Source organism: Rhipicephalus sanguineus, chromosome 3 (assembly GCF_013339695.2).
Source record: "Rhipicephalus sanguineus isolate Rsan-2018 chromosome 3, BIME_Rsan_1.4, whole genome shotgun sequence".
NCBI lineage: Eukaryota > Metazoa > Arthropoda > Arachnida > Ixodida > Ixodidae > Rhipicephalus > Rhipicephalus sanguineus.
This window is the reverse complement of record NC_051178.1, coordinates 31,498,081-31,513,453: the sequence shown is the minus strand read 5'-3', so window position 1 is coordinate 31,513,453 and position 15,373 is coordinate 31,498,081. Positions and strand designations below refer to the sequence as shown.

The 15,373-nt window shown below is 47.3% G+C and overlaps 1 protein-coding gene across 7 annotated transcripts in view; it reads left to right on the top strand.

Annotated features, from left to right (window-relative positions):
• LOC119386526 (glycoprotein-N-acetylgalactosamine 3-beta-galactosyltransferase 1) overlaps nt 1-14,674 on the top strand; it is a 164,526-nt gene extending 149,852 nt beyond the window's left edge. For all 7 annotated transcript variants that reach the window (XM_037653795.2, XM_037653794.2, XM_037653796.2 and 4 more), the window contains 3 exons: nt 5,474-5,772; nt 9,274-9,941; nt 11,593-14,674. In XM_037653795.2, coding sequence (XP_037509723.1) covers nt 5,481-5,772; nt 9,274-9,941; nt 11,593-11,763 — 1,131 coding nt within the window. In that variant the 5' untranslated portion in view covers nt 5,474-5,480 and the 3' untranslated portion in view covers nt 11,764-14,674. The remainder of the gene's footprint in view (nt 1-5,473; nt 5,773-9,273; nt 9,942-11,592) is intronic.
• Nucleotides 14,675-15,373: the final 699 nt, after the last annotated feature.

The window sequence follows — 15,373 nt, the reverse complement described above, 5'->3', positions numbered from 1 at the left end:
ATCCCGACGACTACAGCTCATGATCATGATTTAACTGTTGTGGTAGCTGAAGTTGTTAACGCATGCCTGGATACAGCATATCGTGCATCCCGCGCCAAGGTGGTATCAACAAGCACGTAATAAACTTGAGAAAAACTTGGCAGTGGGCTAGTTGGTTAAGCATTATCGATGATTTTTGCGCAAACTTTACAAAAAGTGACTGGGGACAGAGAAGGACCACACACACGGCACATATGAGCGCAAACTAACAACTGTTTATTAGAACTACGGAATGAAATATATACGGTGACCCACGCATGCGCAACGCTGCCCTAGCTACGATGCCCCCTGCTCTCCTTTATCATCTTGATTTCCATATCGGTGAGCGCAATATAGAAGCGCGCCTTCTATTGCGCTCACCGATATGGAAATCAAGATGATAAAGGAGAGCAGGGGGCGTCGTAGCTAGGGCAGCGTTGCGCATGCGTGGGTCACCGTATATATTTCATTCCGTAGTTCTAATAAACAGTTGTTAGTTTGCGCTCATATGTGCCGTGTGTGTGGTCCTTCTCTGTCCCCAGTCACTTTTTGTAAAGTTTGCGCAAAAATCATCGATAACGTAATAAACGCTTGTACTCGTTATGCATTGCTTCAAAGCGTAGTCAATTGAGGAGGCAAACAGCAAGGGTTGCCTAGGTTAACCTACGCCTGTGCTCATGCATACACGACCACACTGCGCTGCAGCAACACGGGAGGCAGAGGTTCGTAGCTTGAGGCGTGAACGCGCGCAGCCGTTCCGCTCCCTGCTGGCGTCTGTCTCGCTCTAGCAAAGCGCGACATTCGCCCGTCGACGTCGTTGCTTTTCTGCGGCGCTTATTGCAGCGGGTTTATTAGTCGGTGCTATCGCACTCGAAACAGTAGGCGGCGGAGAAACACCGTTGGTGCATGTGGAAGCGGCTCTACTCCGACAACGACTCGTTACGCGCTAACACGAAGCCAATGGCAAAGAACACAACTGCGTCTAGGGCGACTTGTCGATGCTAGTGCGGCCAGCGTTTTTCGCTGGCATTGAGATGCCCTAACTGCGTCGCCGCCGGATCGCTCGCTATCGGCGTTCGTTAGGGCGCGTTCACACTGAGACATTCGGCGGCGAGAGCGCGCTGAATCCGCTTCGGCGGCAGCGAGATCCGCCGGAAAAGCCCATTTCGCGCCGATCGGTCCTGGACCGATTTTTGCGGCAGCTGCCGCCGGATTCCCTCACCGCGAACCAATTGGAACGCGAGTCGAACATTCGAAAAATGGCGGCGCGCTTGTGATATCGCAGTCGTCGAAGCCCGCAGCAACAGGGAAGTCTTTCGTAATCATCCTGTAGCTCTCGACAACTGCCAAGTGTTGTCACGATTAGCATCTTTGCAATACATCATCGCGATCTCGCAAAACGGGTAGCATTATCTCGGCTCGATCAAGCTTCTCGCGTCTCGCAAATCAGGGCGAACCAACCATGACTGCTTGCGTCGTTTCTTGTTCGGCGAACGCATGTTTCTCCTCGTCAGACATCGCCAGAAAGTTCCTTTCCAGCAGGCCCAGCAGTTCCACGACCCTGCTCCTGTTTATGCGCTCCGCCATAACGAAACGCGTTCACAACGCAGAGCGCGTCGATGCCAGCGTTCCTTCGCGCGAAGGGACGATGACAACTAGGCGTCCTAGTTTCGGCGGTGCGTTGCTAAGCGGTGTGAACAATGTGGAATTTCGGCGGCGCGTGAATTCCGGTCGCTGTGGCCGGCGGATTCCCCAGTGTGAATGAGCCATTAGTGTCATGGCGCAGTGCTTCACTTCGCCGCACCCAAACGGCGGCCCCCCACAGCCCTGCGAATAGACCTGTGCGCCGGTCCCAAAATCGCCGGCGGCCGGCACGCCGGTGTTTCCACCTCTGTCGGCGGCATGTGAACGGCGCGGGGTTGATCGAATCGGCGGCGGCGTGGCGCGGGAAAGGGGGAGGGGGCGAGAAGGAGATTCAAGAGATGGTGGGAAGAGAATTTCGCCCCTTGATATTTAGAAAAAATTCGCTTCACCGAAATGGCGAAGCAGTGAACACGATAGCAACACGTAATGTTATACGAACTAAGGCTAGCAGCTAATTCCTTTTGGTCCGATCTCGCGTAACTCTAGAAAAAACATGGCTGATCCCTCCGTCATAGGAATCGGTATAACACGAAAGTGAAACGTGTCTTCACAGAAGTAGTGCTTATTGTGTAGTGATATATGAGAGCTTGTACAACGTCTATTCGTGTTTGGTAGCTATAGCACCGTTTCACTTGGATGCACCCATGTTGACAGCATGTCTCTATCGCGACGACTAACGCCCATGATCATGATTAAACCGTTGTGGTAGCTGACGGGGTGAACATATATTTGGACACAGCGAATCGTGAATCCCGCGTAAGGATGATACCAACAAGCTCATAATCAACACTGGTACCCGGTATGCACTTCTTCAATGCGTCGTCAATTAAGGAGAGAAACGGCACGGTGTGCGCTTTCTAGTAATGGGTAGCGGACGCCTGTGCTCATGCATACATAACACACACTGCGCTTCAGCAACACGGGAGGTAGAGGTTCGTAGCCTCAGCCGCAAACGCGTGCGTCCCGCTGGCCTCTGTCTCGCTCCACGAAGGCACGACATTCGTCCGTCGAAATCGCGTCCTTTCTGCAACGCATATTGCAGCAGTTTTACTAGTCGGTGCTCTCGCAATCGAAGCAGTCGGCGGCGGAGAAATCCCGTTGGTGCACGTGGAAGCTGCACTACTCCGATGAGCCGACGCACGCTAACACGAAGCGAAAGGCAAAGAACGTAACTGCTTCAAGGGTGCCTCGGCGACGCCAGCGCGGCCAATCTACCTCTCTGGTATCGAGACGCTTTAACCATGGCCTCCGATATCGCGTGCAATCTCGGAGTAAGCGCTAGTAAGTGTCGATCGTGAAGCATTACGTCCTTTCACATCTCACAGACGGCGGCACCGCCCCGCTCCGCCCGCCGCGAAAGAGAATGTGCGATAGATATAAGGCGCGTTCGCGCCGTGTCTAGCATCTCCCGAATTAGCGTAGTCGGTAGGGCGTCGGGCGCTTGCCGTCGCCGCCGCAACGTCGTGGGTTCGATTCCCAGCGGGGTATCTTTTTCTTGGTTTTTTTCTTTCTCACCCGTTGGCGTCCATTTTATCAACGCCATATCCGTGACGGATGTACTTGGTGAACCCCGGCATAAAACACTTTCGTGTTAAAAACTCTGGTGTATGGGAATACGTCTGTACCCGTGAAAGAAGTGGTTTTCGTGCATTTTCTCGTATCAGTGGACACAGCACGAAGCGCTGAAATCACAGCGCGTAGAAGCGTATACGAGCCGTTTGCTGATGTCTGCCGACATAACGACCGCGCCCTTATAGTCAAAGTTCACAGTTGCTGCTCGAGCCACGCAGCCCCCCCCCCCCCCCACTTCGGCGTCCCTTCATGCTCCTTCGCCCAGCGAAAGACGGGCGGGGCGTTGCCTTTCTGCTTGAAGAGCGATAAATAGCGGCCGGGGGGCGGCACGACGCGCTTTGCGTTTCCCTCTAGTCCGGCCGTGGTGTTCAATCACATTTTAACATGCCGCGGGATGGCGACCAAGTTATGGACCAAGTTCTGCGTCCAATATGCGGCGCCCTTCTGGCTATCACACCTCGTTCTCTGATTACGCTTTCACCGTTAACTACTACAGCTACCACAAGGTGTTGTGTAATCATTTAACATGGACGTTAGTCGTCGGGATGGAGATGTACCACCAATCATCAAAGTGGGTGCATCAACATTAAACGTTTGTATAGCTGCCAGACATCAGTATACATTGTACAAACTCTCTTATATCAATGTATAGTAAACATTCAATTACTTCTGTAAGAGCACGCTTTACTTTCGTGTTATTCCGATTCCTATGACGGAGGGATCAACCATCTTTTTTTCAATTCTAAGTCATGTAGCTTTCTGTAGCACGCAGAGGATTTCGCAAAGCATTGTTTATGCACGGTAACGGAGCTGAAATCTAACCTTTCACGCAGCAGCGAATAATTAGGTGGCGAGCGCTTAGCACTTTCTATGGTTTGGGAATGTACTTTGGTCACATATACATTTCAGTGCAGCTCATGACTTCATCCGGTGAAAGTAGCACGGGCCGTACGTCAGCACAACCTATCTGTTCCTGTGTTAACAAACGAGTTGACCCTCCTCCGGGAGCCATCTTGAATCGCACAGCGCGCCACCTATAGTTCTTGGCAAATGCGAATATTTTTCGTCGTCAGTAAAGCTTGTTTCGCACGTTTGTCTTCCTTTCTCAACTATATATATATATATATATATATATATATATATATATATATATATATATATATATATATATATATATATATATATATGGATGTGTGTGTGTGCGTGCGTGCGTGCATGCGCGCATCGCTATCATTGTGCAGGGAAATATGCTGGGATTTCTTTTTAAGTATGCAGTGGGAAAAGCGCGAGATAGGGAATTTTCATGTCTGGGAATAGGAATACTTCGCCGTAGTACGAAACACGACTGGGCGGAGGTCGTGAGCGCCTTCTTCTCTAGCTCGCGTCTCTCGGCACGCGATAGGCGCGGCACGGCGGTGGAAGAAATGATGACGATGATGATCGAGGTTGATGACGTTACTGCAATCATATGGTTCTCTTTCCACGCGAAGCGAGGCATGGATGTGCCCAGTGGTTGCTAGGCAACGCGCGTTTCTGGTCTACGCTCTACAGACAAATGAAAAGCTTAAACTGCTTCGCTGTTGAAACGTTGGTGGCAGGCGGCTCCTACACTTTAGACCCCCTCCCAGCTACGCATATGGCCTCTGCATTTCAGTGTAGCGTGGCCGTGCAGTATGTGCCACTACCCAGTCTCCTAACCGGCGTTCTGTATTGTTTCCTTGGAACACAAGTTTATATTTGGCCATGCTCAGGATAATAGGACATGATTACTAGCTCAAGAGAGTTGCTTGTTGGGCAACTTGGTGCATGGTTGCACTCGAAGAAAGCCACTGAAACGTGAATATAGGAAAAACTGAGAGGCCGAAAACAGAGACATTGACACGGGAAGAAAGAGAGCAATATGGCTGCTGGCGTAAAGGGGACACGGGCTAGCGCGGTCCAGTGTCCCCATTTCAGCTTGCCGTTGTCCCCTTTATGCTAGTAATCATGTCCACCTATGCTCGACACCAACTATCCCAACTTTCCTCCTTACGCAGGGCTTAATGCTCCATTTGCGCAATGGAAGACGGAGTAAAATATTTCCAGAAGATCCCTTTGTGCTCGCACGTGCTGTTTGTGTGTGTTTCTGAGTGTATTGCGTGCGTGGATCGCTAATCGCCAGAGAACAGAGAGTCACAGTGCCCCCTGACCGGGCAAAATGTTGTCCACGTTCTGATTTGGTTCCTTTTGCCCCTCGTAGCAGGGACATGGAGAGCGGCCGGCCCTCGGGGGGAGGCGGTGCGTGGCTTCCCGCGCCGCGGGGCTTCCTTCTCCCGCTGGGCACGGGCATCACGTTCGGCTTCGGCTGCGCCTACCTCCTGCTCAGCGTCCTCTCGCTCGACCACCCCGCTGTGGCGCCGTGGCTTCTGGCCCGCAGGAAGCCCAACTCCTTCTTGTCGGCCGTCGGGCCGCACGCCGACCACTGGGAGGACGAGGAGCCGCCGGCGCCCGACGTCCCGCTCGCCGGGCACGGACCGGACGACGAGTTCCACCACAGCGGTCAGTTGATTGCTTTCGGCGGCGTATTACGCCGCCTGTCGCCCGCTGGACTCGAGTCGAGGCCCAAATATGGATAAAATGCAGAGAGTTCCGCCAGCCCTGCACAGAGAGAAGATAATAGGGGACAAAAAGGCAGCGGGAGAAAATAATTGAGAGAAAAAACGGGGGGAAAGTGAAAGGAAAGTACACAATCATGCTACGCATAATGTGAAGTAGAGGCGATAATGTTGAGGTAATAAATTATAGCTTGTCGGTGAGGCCAATGTTGTGAAGGAATGAGAGAAAGAGAATAAACACCTTAATGTTGCTTTGAAAGAAAAAAACATTGGGTCTGTAGCATGCTTCCTAAGTTATTGACAAGCGTACTGATCTTTTTCATGGCAGCCAGGTTCCACCGTCTGAAACATTTGCGCTGCTTATCGCTCGGCGTAGGCCGCGTCTGAATGAGCTGGAGACTTCTCGAATGGTCTGGCGTGTTGTACAGAGATTTCGTGCACGACTGCTATAGTTGAGTACAATCTGCAACTTACGCGGGAAGCAGCGATTGCACTGGAAAACGTTAGGACGCATATGTATAAAAGCCGACGCGTTTCACCGCAGACAAGATTATCCGCGACTGGACTGACCGCTATCGTTGTAATGTGAGCGTTACCTCCTTTGTTGGGCCCTGTGGGTGCACCCTGTGAAGAGTTCAGTCTTTACCGATTTGACTGCTTCGCCGTAACGACCACGTGTCCATATGATCGTATGAGGGCAAAATGCAACAATATCTTTGCACTTGTGTTTAGGTGCACTTTAAAGAAGTCCAAGTGATCAAAATTAATCTCGAGTCCTCCATTGCGACTTGCTTCAGAACTACATCCGGGTTTTACCGCCTAAACACCCCGAAAATTGTTGTTGTTGTGGTTGTCATTATTATTATTATTATTATTATTATTATTATTATTATTATTATTATTATTATTATTATTATTATTATTATTATTATTATTATTGTTGTTGTTGTTGTTGTCGTTGTTGTTAATATTTGATAGTTCATATTTGGTAGGACGAAAACCCTGCGGGACGTTCCTGGAAATAGTCATGTGCGTTCGCGACTTGTTAAACATTATCTGGAACAATTTAAGCTCACGTGCATTTGCACGCTTTAGAGCCACTGAACATGCACTCTCGCAGGCGGCTGACGCCTCAGAGTCTACGTGGCTAAGATCCCCGGGGCAACCCTTTCATTAATGGGATGAAAGGGTTGCTCGAGTTTATAAAGACACTGCTTAGCGATTATCTTTGCCTAATAGCGCAGGTGAAGTGCAAAGCGGTGTGTGTGGGCAGCTGACACGCATACAGAGCGATATGCAATGGCGTTTCATATCTACATGTTAGTCTAGGATTGCTGCAGATATCCTTGCAGCCACACCAGATTTAAAAGGCCCCTCACCAGGTTTGTGCATTTGGAATGAGCCAGCGCGGCACGTTGATCGACCGGTGGCGATGATGTGTGCAAACTAGGACACGCTTGCGTTTGACGGTTGATGTTCAATGCTGAAAGCTGCGCGCCTTCAAGGGAACAGCGCTGTGAGTGCCGACGCAACAGGCTTTTCTCAGAACGGCACTGACCACGACCCGTAAGTTCGGTACTTTAACCAATGCAGATGAGGGTGTGTGCATATTCGAGAACTTCGATATCGAATATTTTTGAAATGATGAGCACCAACGGGAGAATCCCAAGGAACGAAACGTTGAAACAGCCAAGGGTAATTTTTGCTTGTCGTCATCATTCAAATACCGCGGTATTTGAATCGGCGCTATAGTGGTCACCGGATGGAGGCGTGTTTGCTTAAAAGTCCAGTTTCGTCGAGACGAAAGCGTTATCAATGTGCTATCTTCGTCAGGAGGTCGGTTGCGCTATTGGCCGGACTTTTCGCGATACATCTGAACCCTCGCATGGTGGACGGACGCCAGTCCTGTGTTTGTACTTATTGTTCTTGTAGGTACAGTGTTAAGCAGTGGTGTTTACCTGCTTTTGTTGCGAAGGCCCGTGCTGTGATAACCGGTTGATCTGTACCATTACATACGTCGATGCTTGTTCGGTGTTCGGTTGAACGTTGCCTAATTTTTATGTCCCAGATTAATTTAAAGATGGTGACAAAGTGACACTGGGAAAACCGTACTCACTGCTGTATTTCTGCCTACGGTTACGAAATATCTCAAGGGTCTAGTCGCTGATGTATACGAGTTTACCTCAAGTGTACTTAAATGCGCTATTTTTGCGAGTAATCGTAACGTTCCTTCTTTGTGTGTGAATGCTTGTTTATTATAAAATGTTGTAGGATTCGAAGGCCGTCTTTACTTTACGAAAACGATCCCAATAGTATTCTATTCGTATTATATTCAGTTCTAAACTGAACTGTTCGAACACCCCTAAATGTGTAGCCCTCAATTCGTGCGCCTCGATGCTTTATAAGAGACGGGGGAAAATTCAGGAGTCATTCCACTCTGTGAAGGTAGACGACCAGCAAAGCTGTTTGGCACACGACGTAGAGGTGGCTCAGAATGTTGGGCCACATAGTCGAACCTGCAGCTAAATCCGAAATGTCTGTCCAGAAAGTCCCTTTTGCATTGCTACTTCAAAAGTTTTCTATTTGAGCAGCACGCGTGTTTTTGCCACGACATGCGTCGTCTGGTCTGCCTTGTCGTGCGTGATCTCACTTGGCGTTTCCCGCCTGTGTGTTCTCTTCTTCATTTTTAGTGGACCAGTGCTGAGTTCTGGGGTTTGCACACATACGTGCGCTGGGGGTTTTTGCACACAGACGGAATGACCTAGCCGTATACAGCTTCGCTGCAAAAAGGAGGCGGGGGTCTCGCGAAAATGATGCGCTGCCTCTCCTGCGGCAGTTGGGAGTGCGCTGCGCTTGCAGACGCTAGCCGACGCGAGTGCTCGCTCTGGTATAGTGAAGATTGCTTTTTTGAGAAAGAGAGAGAGAATAAACGTTTATTTTGAGCAAGCGCACTGTGAGCCCAAGGAGGGCGGCCTCCTTATTCCAGGTAGCCGCGGGCCTTCGCCATCTCTCCTACCCGTTGAACCAGGCTTCGCTGATTCTTCAGGTCTGGGTCCGATAGCTTGGCCTCCCTCTGCTGTTCGGTTAGTGCAGCGGTGCTGGGGTTTTGTATGCATCCCCATACCATATGGCATAAAGTGTCCGGGACATCACAGTACTTGCAGATACAGAATAATTTCTTCTATGTTGTGTGACAGTGAACAGGTTTGAAAAAATCCTTATGTATTACTCTGCTAGGATGGTTCTTTGGAATTCACAATGGGGCTTTGGAAGTGGCTCTTCAAGCCAGGGTTGATTCGGCACGAGTGCTTTCCCAGAAAGATACTTTCTTCTTACTTAGCTCACGTTGATTATAAAAGCATTGCATTCACGGTGGTTTAGCGGGTGTAAAAATGATGCGAAAGAACAGAGGCAACCTTAACAGCAACGATTGCAACACTTGCAGACGAGGACCGCGTGGCCGAAGAGTTGCGTCGCCAGGTGCGAGTGCTGTGCTGGGTGATGACGCAGCCGCGCAACCACGCGAAGAAGGCGCGCCACGTGAAGGCCACGTGGGGCCGCCGCTGCAACACGCTGCTCTTCATGAGCACGCAGTATGACCCACAACTGCCGGCCGTGGCGCTGAACGTGACCGAGTCGCGGAACCACCTGTGGGCCAAGACCAAGGCGGCGTTCGACTACGTGGCGCTGCACCACATGCACGACCACGACTGGTTCCTCAAGGCAGACGACGACACGTACGTGGTGCTGGAAAACCTGCGCTACTTCTTGCGCGACAAGAATGCCTCGCAGGCCGTGTACTACGGCTGTCGCTTCAAGCCGTACGTCAAGCAGGGCTACATGAGTGGCGGCGCCGGCTACGTGCTCAGCCGCGAGGCGTTGCGCCGGCTTGCCCGACGGCGGCCGCAAGACGGCTGCCGCGCCGACGCCGGCGGCGCCGAGGACGTCGAGATGGGTCGATGCCTGCAGCGGCTTGGCGTGGCCGCGGGCGACTCGAGGGACGCAGTCGGCAGGGGTCGCTTTTTCCCTCTCGTGCCCGAGAGCCATCTAATACCTGGACAGATGCCCAAAGACTTCTGGTTCTGGTCGTACACCTACTACCCAGTCAAGGAGGTTCGTTTGCATAAAGCCTGTTCCTACAGCTTCTGGTGATGGCTTGATGTGTTTTAGCATGTTTGTGGGCCATTAACATAGTCACAGAGATACACAATTGGCAAGTGTTGTTGTTCCGCTAAAGTTTCTGAATAATTTCGATTTTAGGCTCCCTGCCTTTCTCCTTCGTTTCTCTCTCTCTCTTTGATTTCAGGAGCCTGTATAAGATGAGGCCTCATGAGAAACATATTTCTCCTTATGGCATTGCCGTACAGACAGTCCAAAGCATACAATACTCAACTGATACATCCATCTTTCTGAGTGCTATTTGTATGTAGCAGTTATATTTTAATCTTGTTGCTTGCTGCTAAGAAAATCTGCATTCAAACTCTCAGTGTTAAGCCTCACTCCTGATGCAGTTGTGGACATTGGTCACACTGACCTCAAGGTGGCGTTAATTGTTTATCAGATTTGCATTAATAGTCACATAATTGTTTCCAGAAATCATTATGCCAGTCTGTCTTTTCTTCGGACAGGTAAAATTTTCGTGCTGGATGCAATCCAAGCAAGGCAGGGGTTTGCAGGAAGATGAAGTTATAAAGTGACGACCAATAGCTGTGTGAAAGGTCTTACAAGTTAATAACTTAATATGTAGACAAAGATCCACGCATCTCCATGAAGGGAATGACGACGAGTGGGCGAAGCTCTGGGTATCGTATGGGTGAGTAATCGTACGTTACCCGAGCGTTGCCACATATAATGTAAATTGAGTGACATAAAGTGACATAAAGTGTCGACGACAAAGCTAAGTCCTAAGGTCCATAATGTCTACGTTGAAGTCGCCGACTAGTATAAAGGGTTCGGGCTTGTAAGTGTTTTATATTGTTCTGTCACAATTATGATTGATGTTCGTGTGCTGTAAACATTTTGTTGATATACACATATATATTTCGACTATAGCAACAGTTTTCTATATACCGTGACAGTGGACAGTGAGAGTTGACGACAAAGTTAGGTCCTAAGGTCCATAATGTGCAGGTTGAAGTCGCCGACTAGTATAGAGGGTTTGCGGTTTGAGGTGTTTTATATTGTTTTGTAACAATTATGATGGATATAAGTGTATTGTTAAACCTGATGTTTCGATTTCCCACGGTGCTGTGCCGTGCGCACGGGCGCCAAACGGACGGACAAGCCTCGATCTTAAGGTGCTTTGCCCAAAAGGCTTATTTTTTTGTCAGGCAGTGCCCTGGATGAAGACAAGCTCTCGCCCAAACTTTGGCTCCATAAATATCTCTTTCAACTACTTTTCGGTCGAACTATATCGGTTCACCTATCACAGAATATACCTCAGAAAAAAATCATATTGCAAGTTAGCCATCATGCAATGCATCTTTGAAGGGGGCAGCCCAAAAACAAGGACACGAGAAAGAGTACAACACGCCACAGATTTTTCTCGTCTCCTTGTTTTTGCGCTGCCCATTTCAAAGATGCATAACCAATTCGAACTTGCCTAAATGTCAATTCTTCTGAAATTGTGCAATGCTGTGCTCACGTCCTTGCACGAATGGGTCATTTTCACCCAAGAAACATTGAACACATTGTAGCTTGTTTAGGTAATCAGATGTATGAAGGACATCACATCTGCCCATTCTGATCATGCCGTTTTTTGCAGGGTATGGACTGCTGCAGTGACACAGCCATCTCATTCCATTACGTCAGCCCTAACATGATGTACGTCATGGAGTACCTTGTTTACCACCTGCGACCATATGGCATAGACACCAGTATACGCCCAAAAGCACAAGTGAACCAGATGGCTACCAACAGAACTAATATGTCGTGATGTGTCGGAACTTCTTACACTTGGCATTCTGTGCTGCTGCACTAAGTCATCATCCATATATCTCACTGACAGTACACTTCTGTGGTAAATGTACAGAAAACAATCACCAATGTGTGTTTGAGCTGTGGCAACACTGAATTGTGTGTAGGTGTCGCGCTTTGTGGTGACCGTAAAGGTGGTGTGCGTGAAGCCGGATGCAGCACCGTGACTTCGTTCAACCAAGTCATTGGCAGTGCATTGAAAATGTAGAATTTATGATGTTGCTATTCACTGTGTGTGACTTGCAGATGGCTCAGCTGTCCATGATGCGAATATAATAGAAATAGAATAAATAAATATAAGTAAACAAAGTTCTTAGGGCCCGCATAGGTAGATTAGGGTGTGTGATCTTATCTATAGTTAGATTATTGCATTTTCCGCATGTCTCCTTGTGATCTCGGAATGTCGCACAACATGTTGTGTTGCATAGATAGCCATTCATGGTAAATGTACGACTAGCAAAGTGCCATACCTATGCAAAGGCCACCAGAACTGCTGTTAGTGTGATTTTTGTTAGAGCTCATTAGAGAAAAATATCAGATTATTTGTGTGGCATGTAAGTTTATTCTTTAAAAATGGTATGTGCTTCTTGGAATCCAACATCGTCATATGAGGAATAACGGCAAGGAACAATTTAGTAGTCCTAGATTTGAGACCATTCCGCTTGCGAGGGCGAGTCTGCAAACGTTACCTTGCTGTCTTTTGAATGATGCAATTTTGATGAGATCTCGGAACTGAAGGGATCAGCCACTGAAAAGTTTTATTCACTGCAGTGCTACCAAACGTGTCATCATGGGACTATATTTTGGTTTGCCAGTCCAGGCATAGTTGTATATCAATTTGTCTTCTAGAATGAATTTGAAGATTTTGTCAGTGACAGCTTTGCACGCATTGCTTTCTACATAAAGTGGCTGGGAGCTTCATTAATTATGTAGATCTCATCTAAATCTTCCACCATCAGTAGCCACCATTATCTGAAGTGTGATACACATTAGCGATCGTTGTGACAATGCAATGGAAGATCTGAGGTTTAAGGACATGTCCTTACTTCTGTGGCTACTCCTTCATGCAATCTCCATAAACTCACTGAATCTCAGCCTTACGTCAATAAGTGGCACAAAAGTGAGTTTTTAGCCAAATTGACAAAATATTTTACTCACAAAACTAGTTTTTCGATGACCAGCAGCATTTAGTGCCATGTGAAACATGACCATTGGTTGGAATCTGCTAATATTTTTTTCCATGGACATTGACTCTGATCTTTAGCTGAGGAAACTTTTTCCAACAAAGCTTAGGCTGCTGCGAATTGTTTGTGTAGCTTTCTCGTGGCACGACGAATGCATGACATGCATGGGCTTAATATCCCAGTGTATAACTGATTCTTGCTCTATACCAAAATTTTTAGCGAATGTGAATGCTGCAAATACAGACTTGGATTTTCCCAGCCCTCTTATGTTAAAACAATAACCCATTTAAACGTTACATAAACCTGCATCGCTAGAGCTATAGCTGTTTTAAAGAGAATAAAATATATTTAAAGGGAGGCGTAAAGACCCAAAATAGAAATTTATAGAAAATTTAAGCCATAGAAACACAATGATGTAATGTCGAGTTGTGTTGTGGCAGCAGAATGAGCAGGCAGTATATGTGAATACATAGACACCTTATGATATTGACACGTCTTTGGAGTCTGCCTATATACTTAATGCATGTTTGTAGGTGTTACTTCTCAAGCACGGTCATCAGTGCAGTTAATGGAACCGTGAACTCATTTATTCAAAGATCCGAAAACGCTTCAAGTGAATGGAGTGTCTGCCTTAATTATATTACCGGAATAATCATTCACACATAGCACTTGTGCATAATTTGTCTTTCCCATTCCCTCTTAGAGCCCCTGCTCCGAAAGAGTGATCTCTCCTGCGTTTCCGATTCTGTACTGCTGCGGTGCAGCGCATATTTCGGTTGTACATAACCAGGCTAATTGCTTAACAGTTATACCAACATGGTGTAATAATTCAAAAGTTTGAATGTTTGGGGCTGCCAGCTTTGGGGGCCCTGCCTCTGTGTGAAGAACAATGGCAGCTATTGCTTTACATTTTTTGCGCATAGCATGTACCCTTTATAAATAGCACCCTTTTAAAACAGTAGGGCATACTTTCAGGCAAATCAGCAAGAAGTTTCGACTCGTTTTGAATTCCAAGGCCACATTTGCTGGCTGACATAAACACTTTTAGTGAATATGATTGTACATCATCATGATTTCCATGCTCTTTGTTACCATTGCAGAAATGGCGGCACCAGCAAATGTGCTCAGGTTACCTAAAGCACTAGTCATGCTTGATGTGCCATCGCTTGCCATAACTGATGAAATTTGCTCTGCAGTTTTGTTTGTATAAAAGGCCTTATGAAATGTGTCATGTCACATCATGAGGGCTTTCGGTTTTTAGGACACCACTATTTATATATGAGTATGACGATATGATTTTCGGGGAGTCGAGTGAAGTAGGGGCCCCTCACCGCTAAGACAATGTATGTGCGCCTTGGTGGCAAGCTAGTCTTGTGTGTCACAAAAGCTGTGCTTGCAGTTTAAAAAAATGCTCACTTCTGTTAAGTAGTGGGGTGGCGCACTCATCAGGAACATTCCACAATGTAATTCCACACTGTTAGGATGATGGCTGGGCTTTTATAATTAAAGTGTAGTAAATGCCTGTGCCAGATTTTGAACATCCTTTTTGTTGTTGCTATATCTAATTTTATTCTGCTATGAATGTAGTTCCTCTTGTCGCATGTTCAGTAGCATATTGACTGATGCAAAACTGTGTTTTGCACTGTGTCTTCTAAGTCCCATTAAAGTGCGTTGCGTAGCTTGTGACCAGTGGCGTACCAACTCGTTCGCGAGCGGGGGGGCTGGAGCCGCTCACTCTGTCCGCCGTATATATATATATATATATATATATATATATATATATATATATATATATATATATATATATATATATATATATATATATATATATATATATATAATTCAAATAACGTTCTGAAGGTCCGGTGCACATGTCGTTGAAGAAATGAAGGAGCACACTTATGAAAATTGCATATTTTTACTCATTTACGTTTCGGCCGTGGCACGGCCTTCTTCAGAATGAACTCAAGTAAAAGCGTACAGCTGCTTTTATGGGCATGAACACGTGGGTGAAGTGAATGTACAAAATTTACAAAACAATGATAAAACAAATGTGGTACATCAAGCTGCATCAAGGGCATGAACAAGCGCTTATAACGATGAGCCATTGACCGCACTAGTCTCGATAGTTGCACGCGAAGAGACAAGACGATAGCGGTTGTTGAATAATAAAACTTTTTTGCAGCTGGGTTAGGCGCGTTTCATTGAAGTTATGACACAAATTCGAACATCAAGACATCACAGAAAGACACGACACTTTTCCTACGCTCTCGTTAATGCCGGATGATGCAGTGTTAAATTTATGGATCAGAAAGGATTCTCGAACTTCGCGATCATGGTGCGATTTGAATCCTGATTGTAATAGCGTCACCATGATTTTGTCAA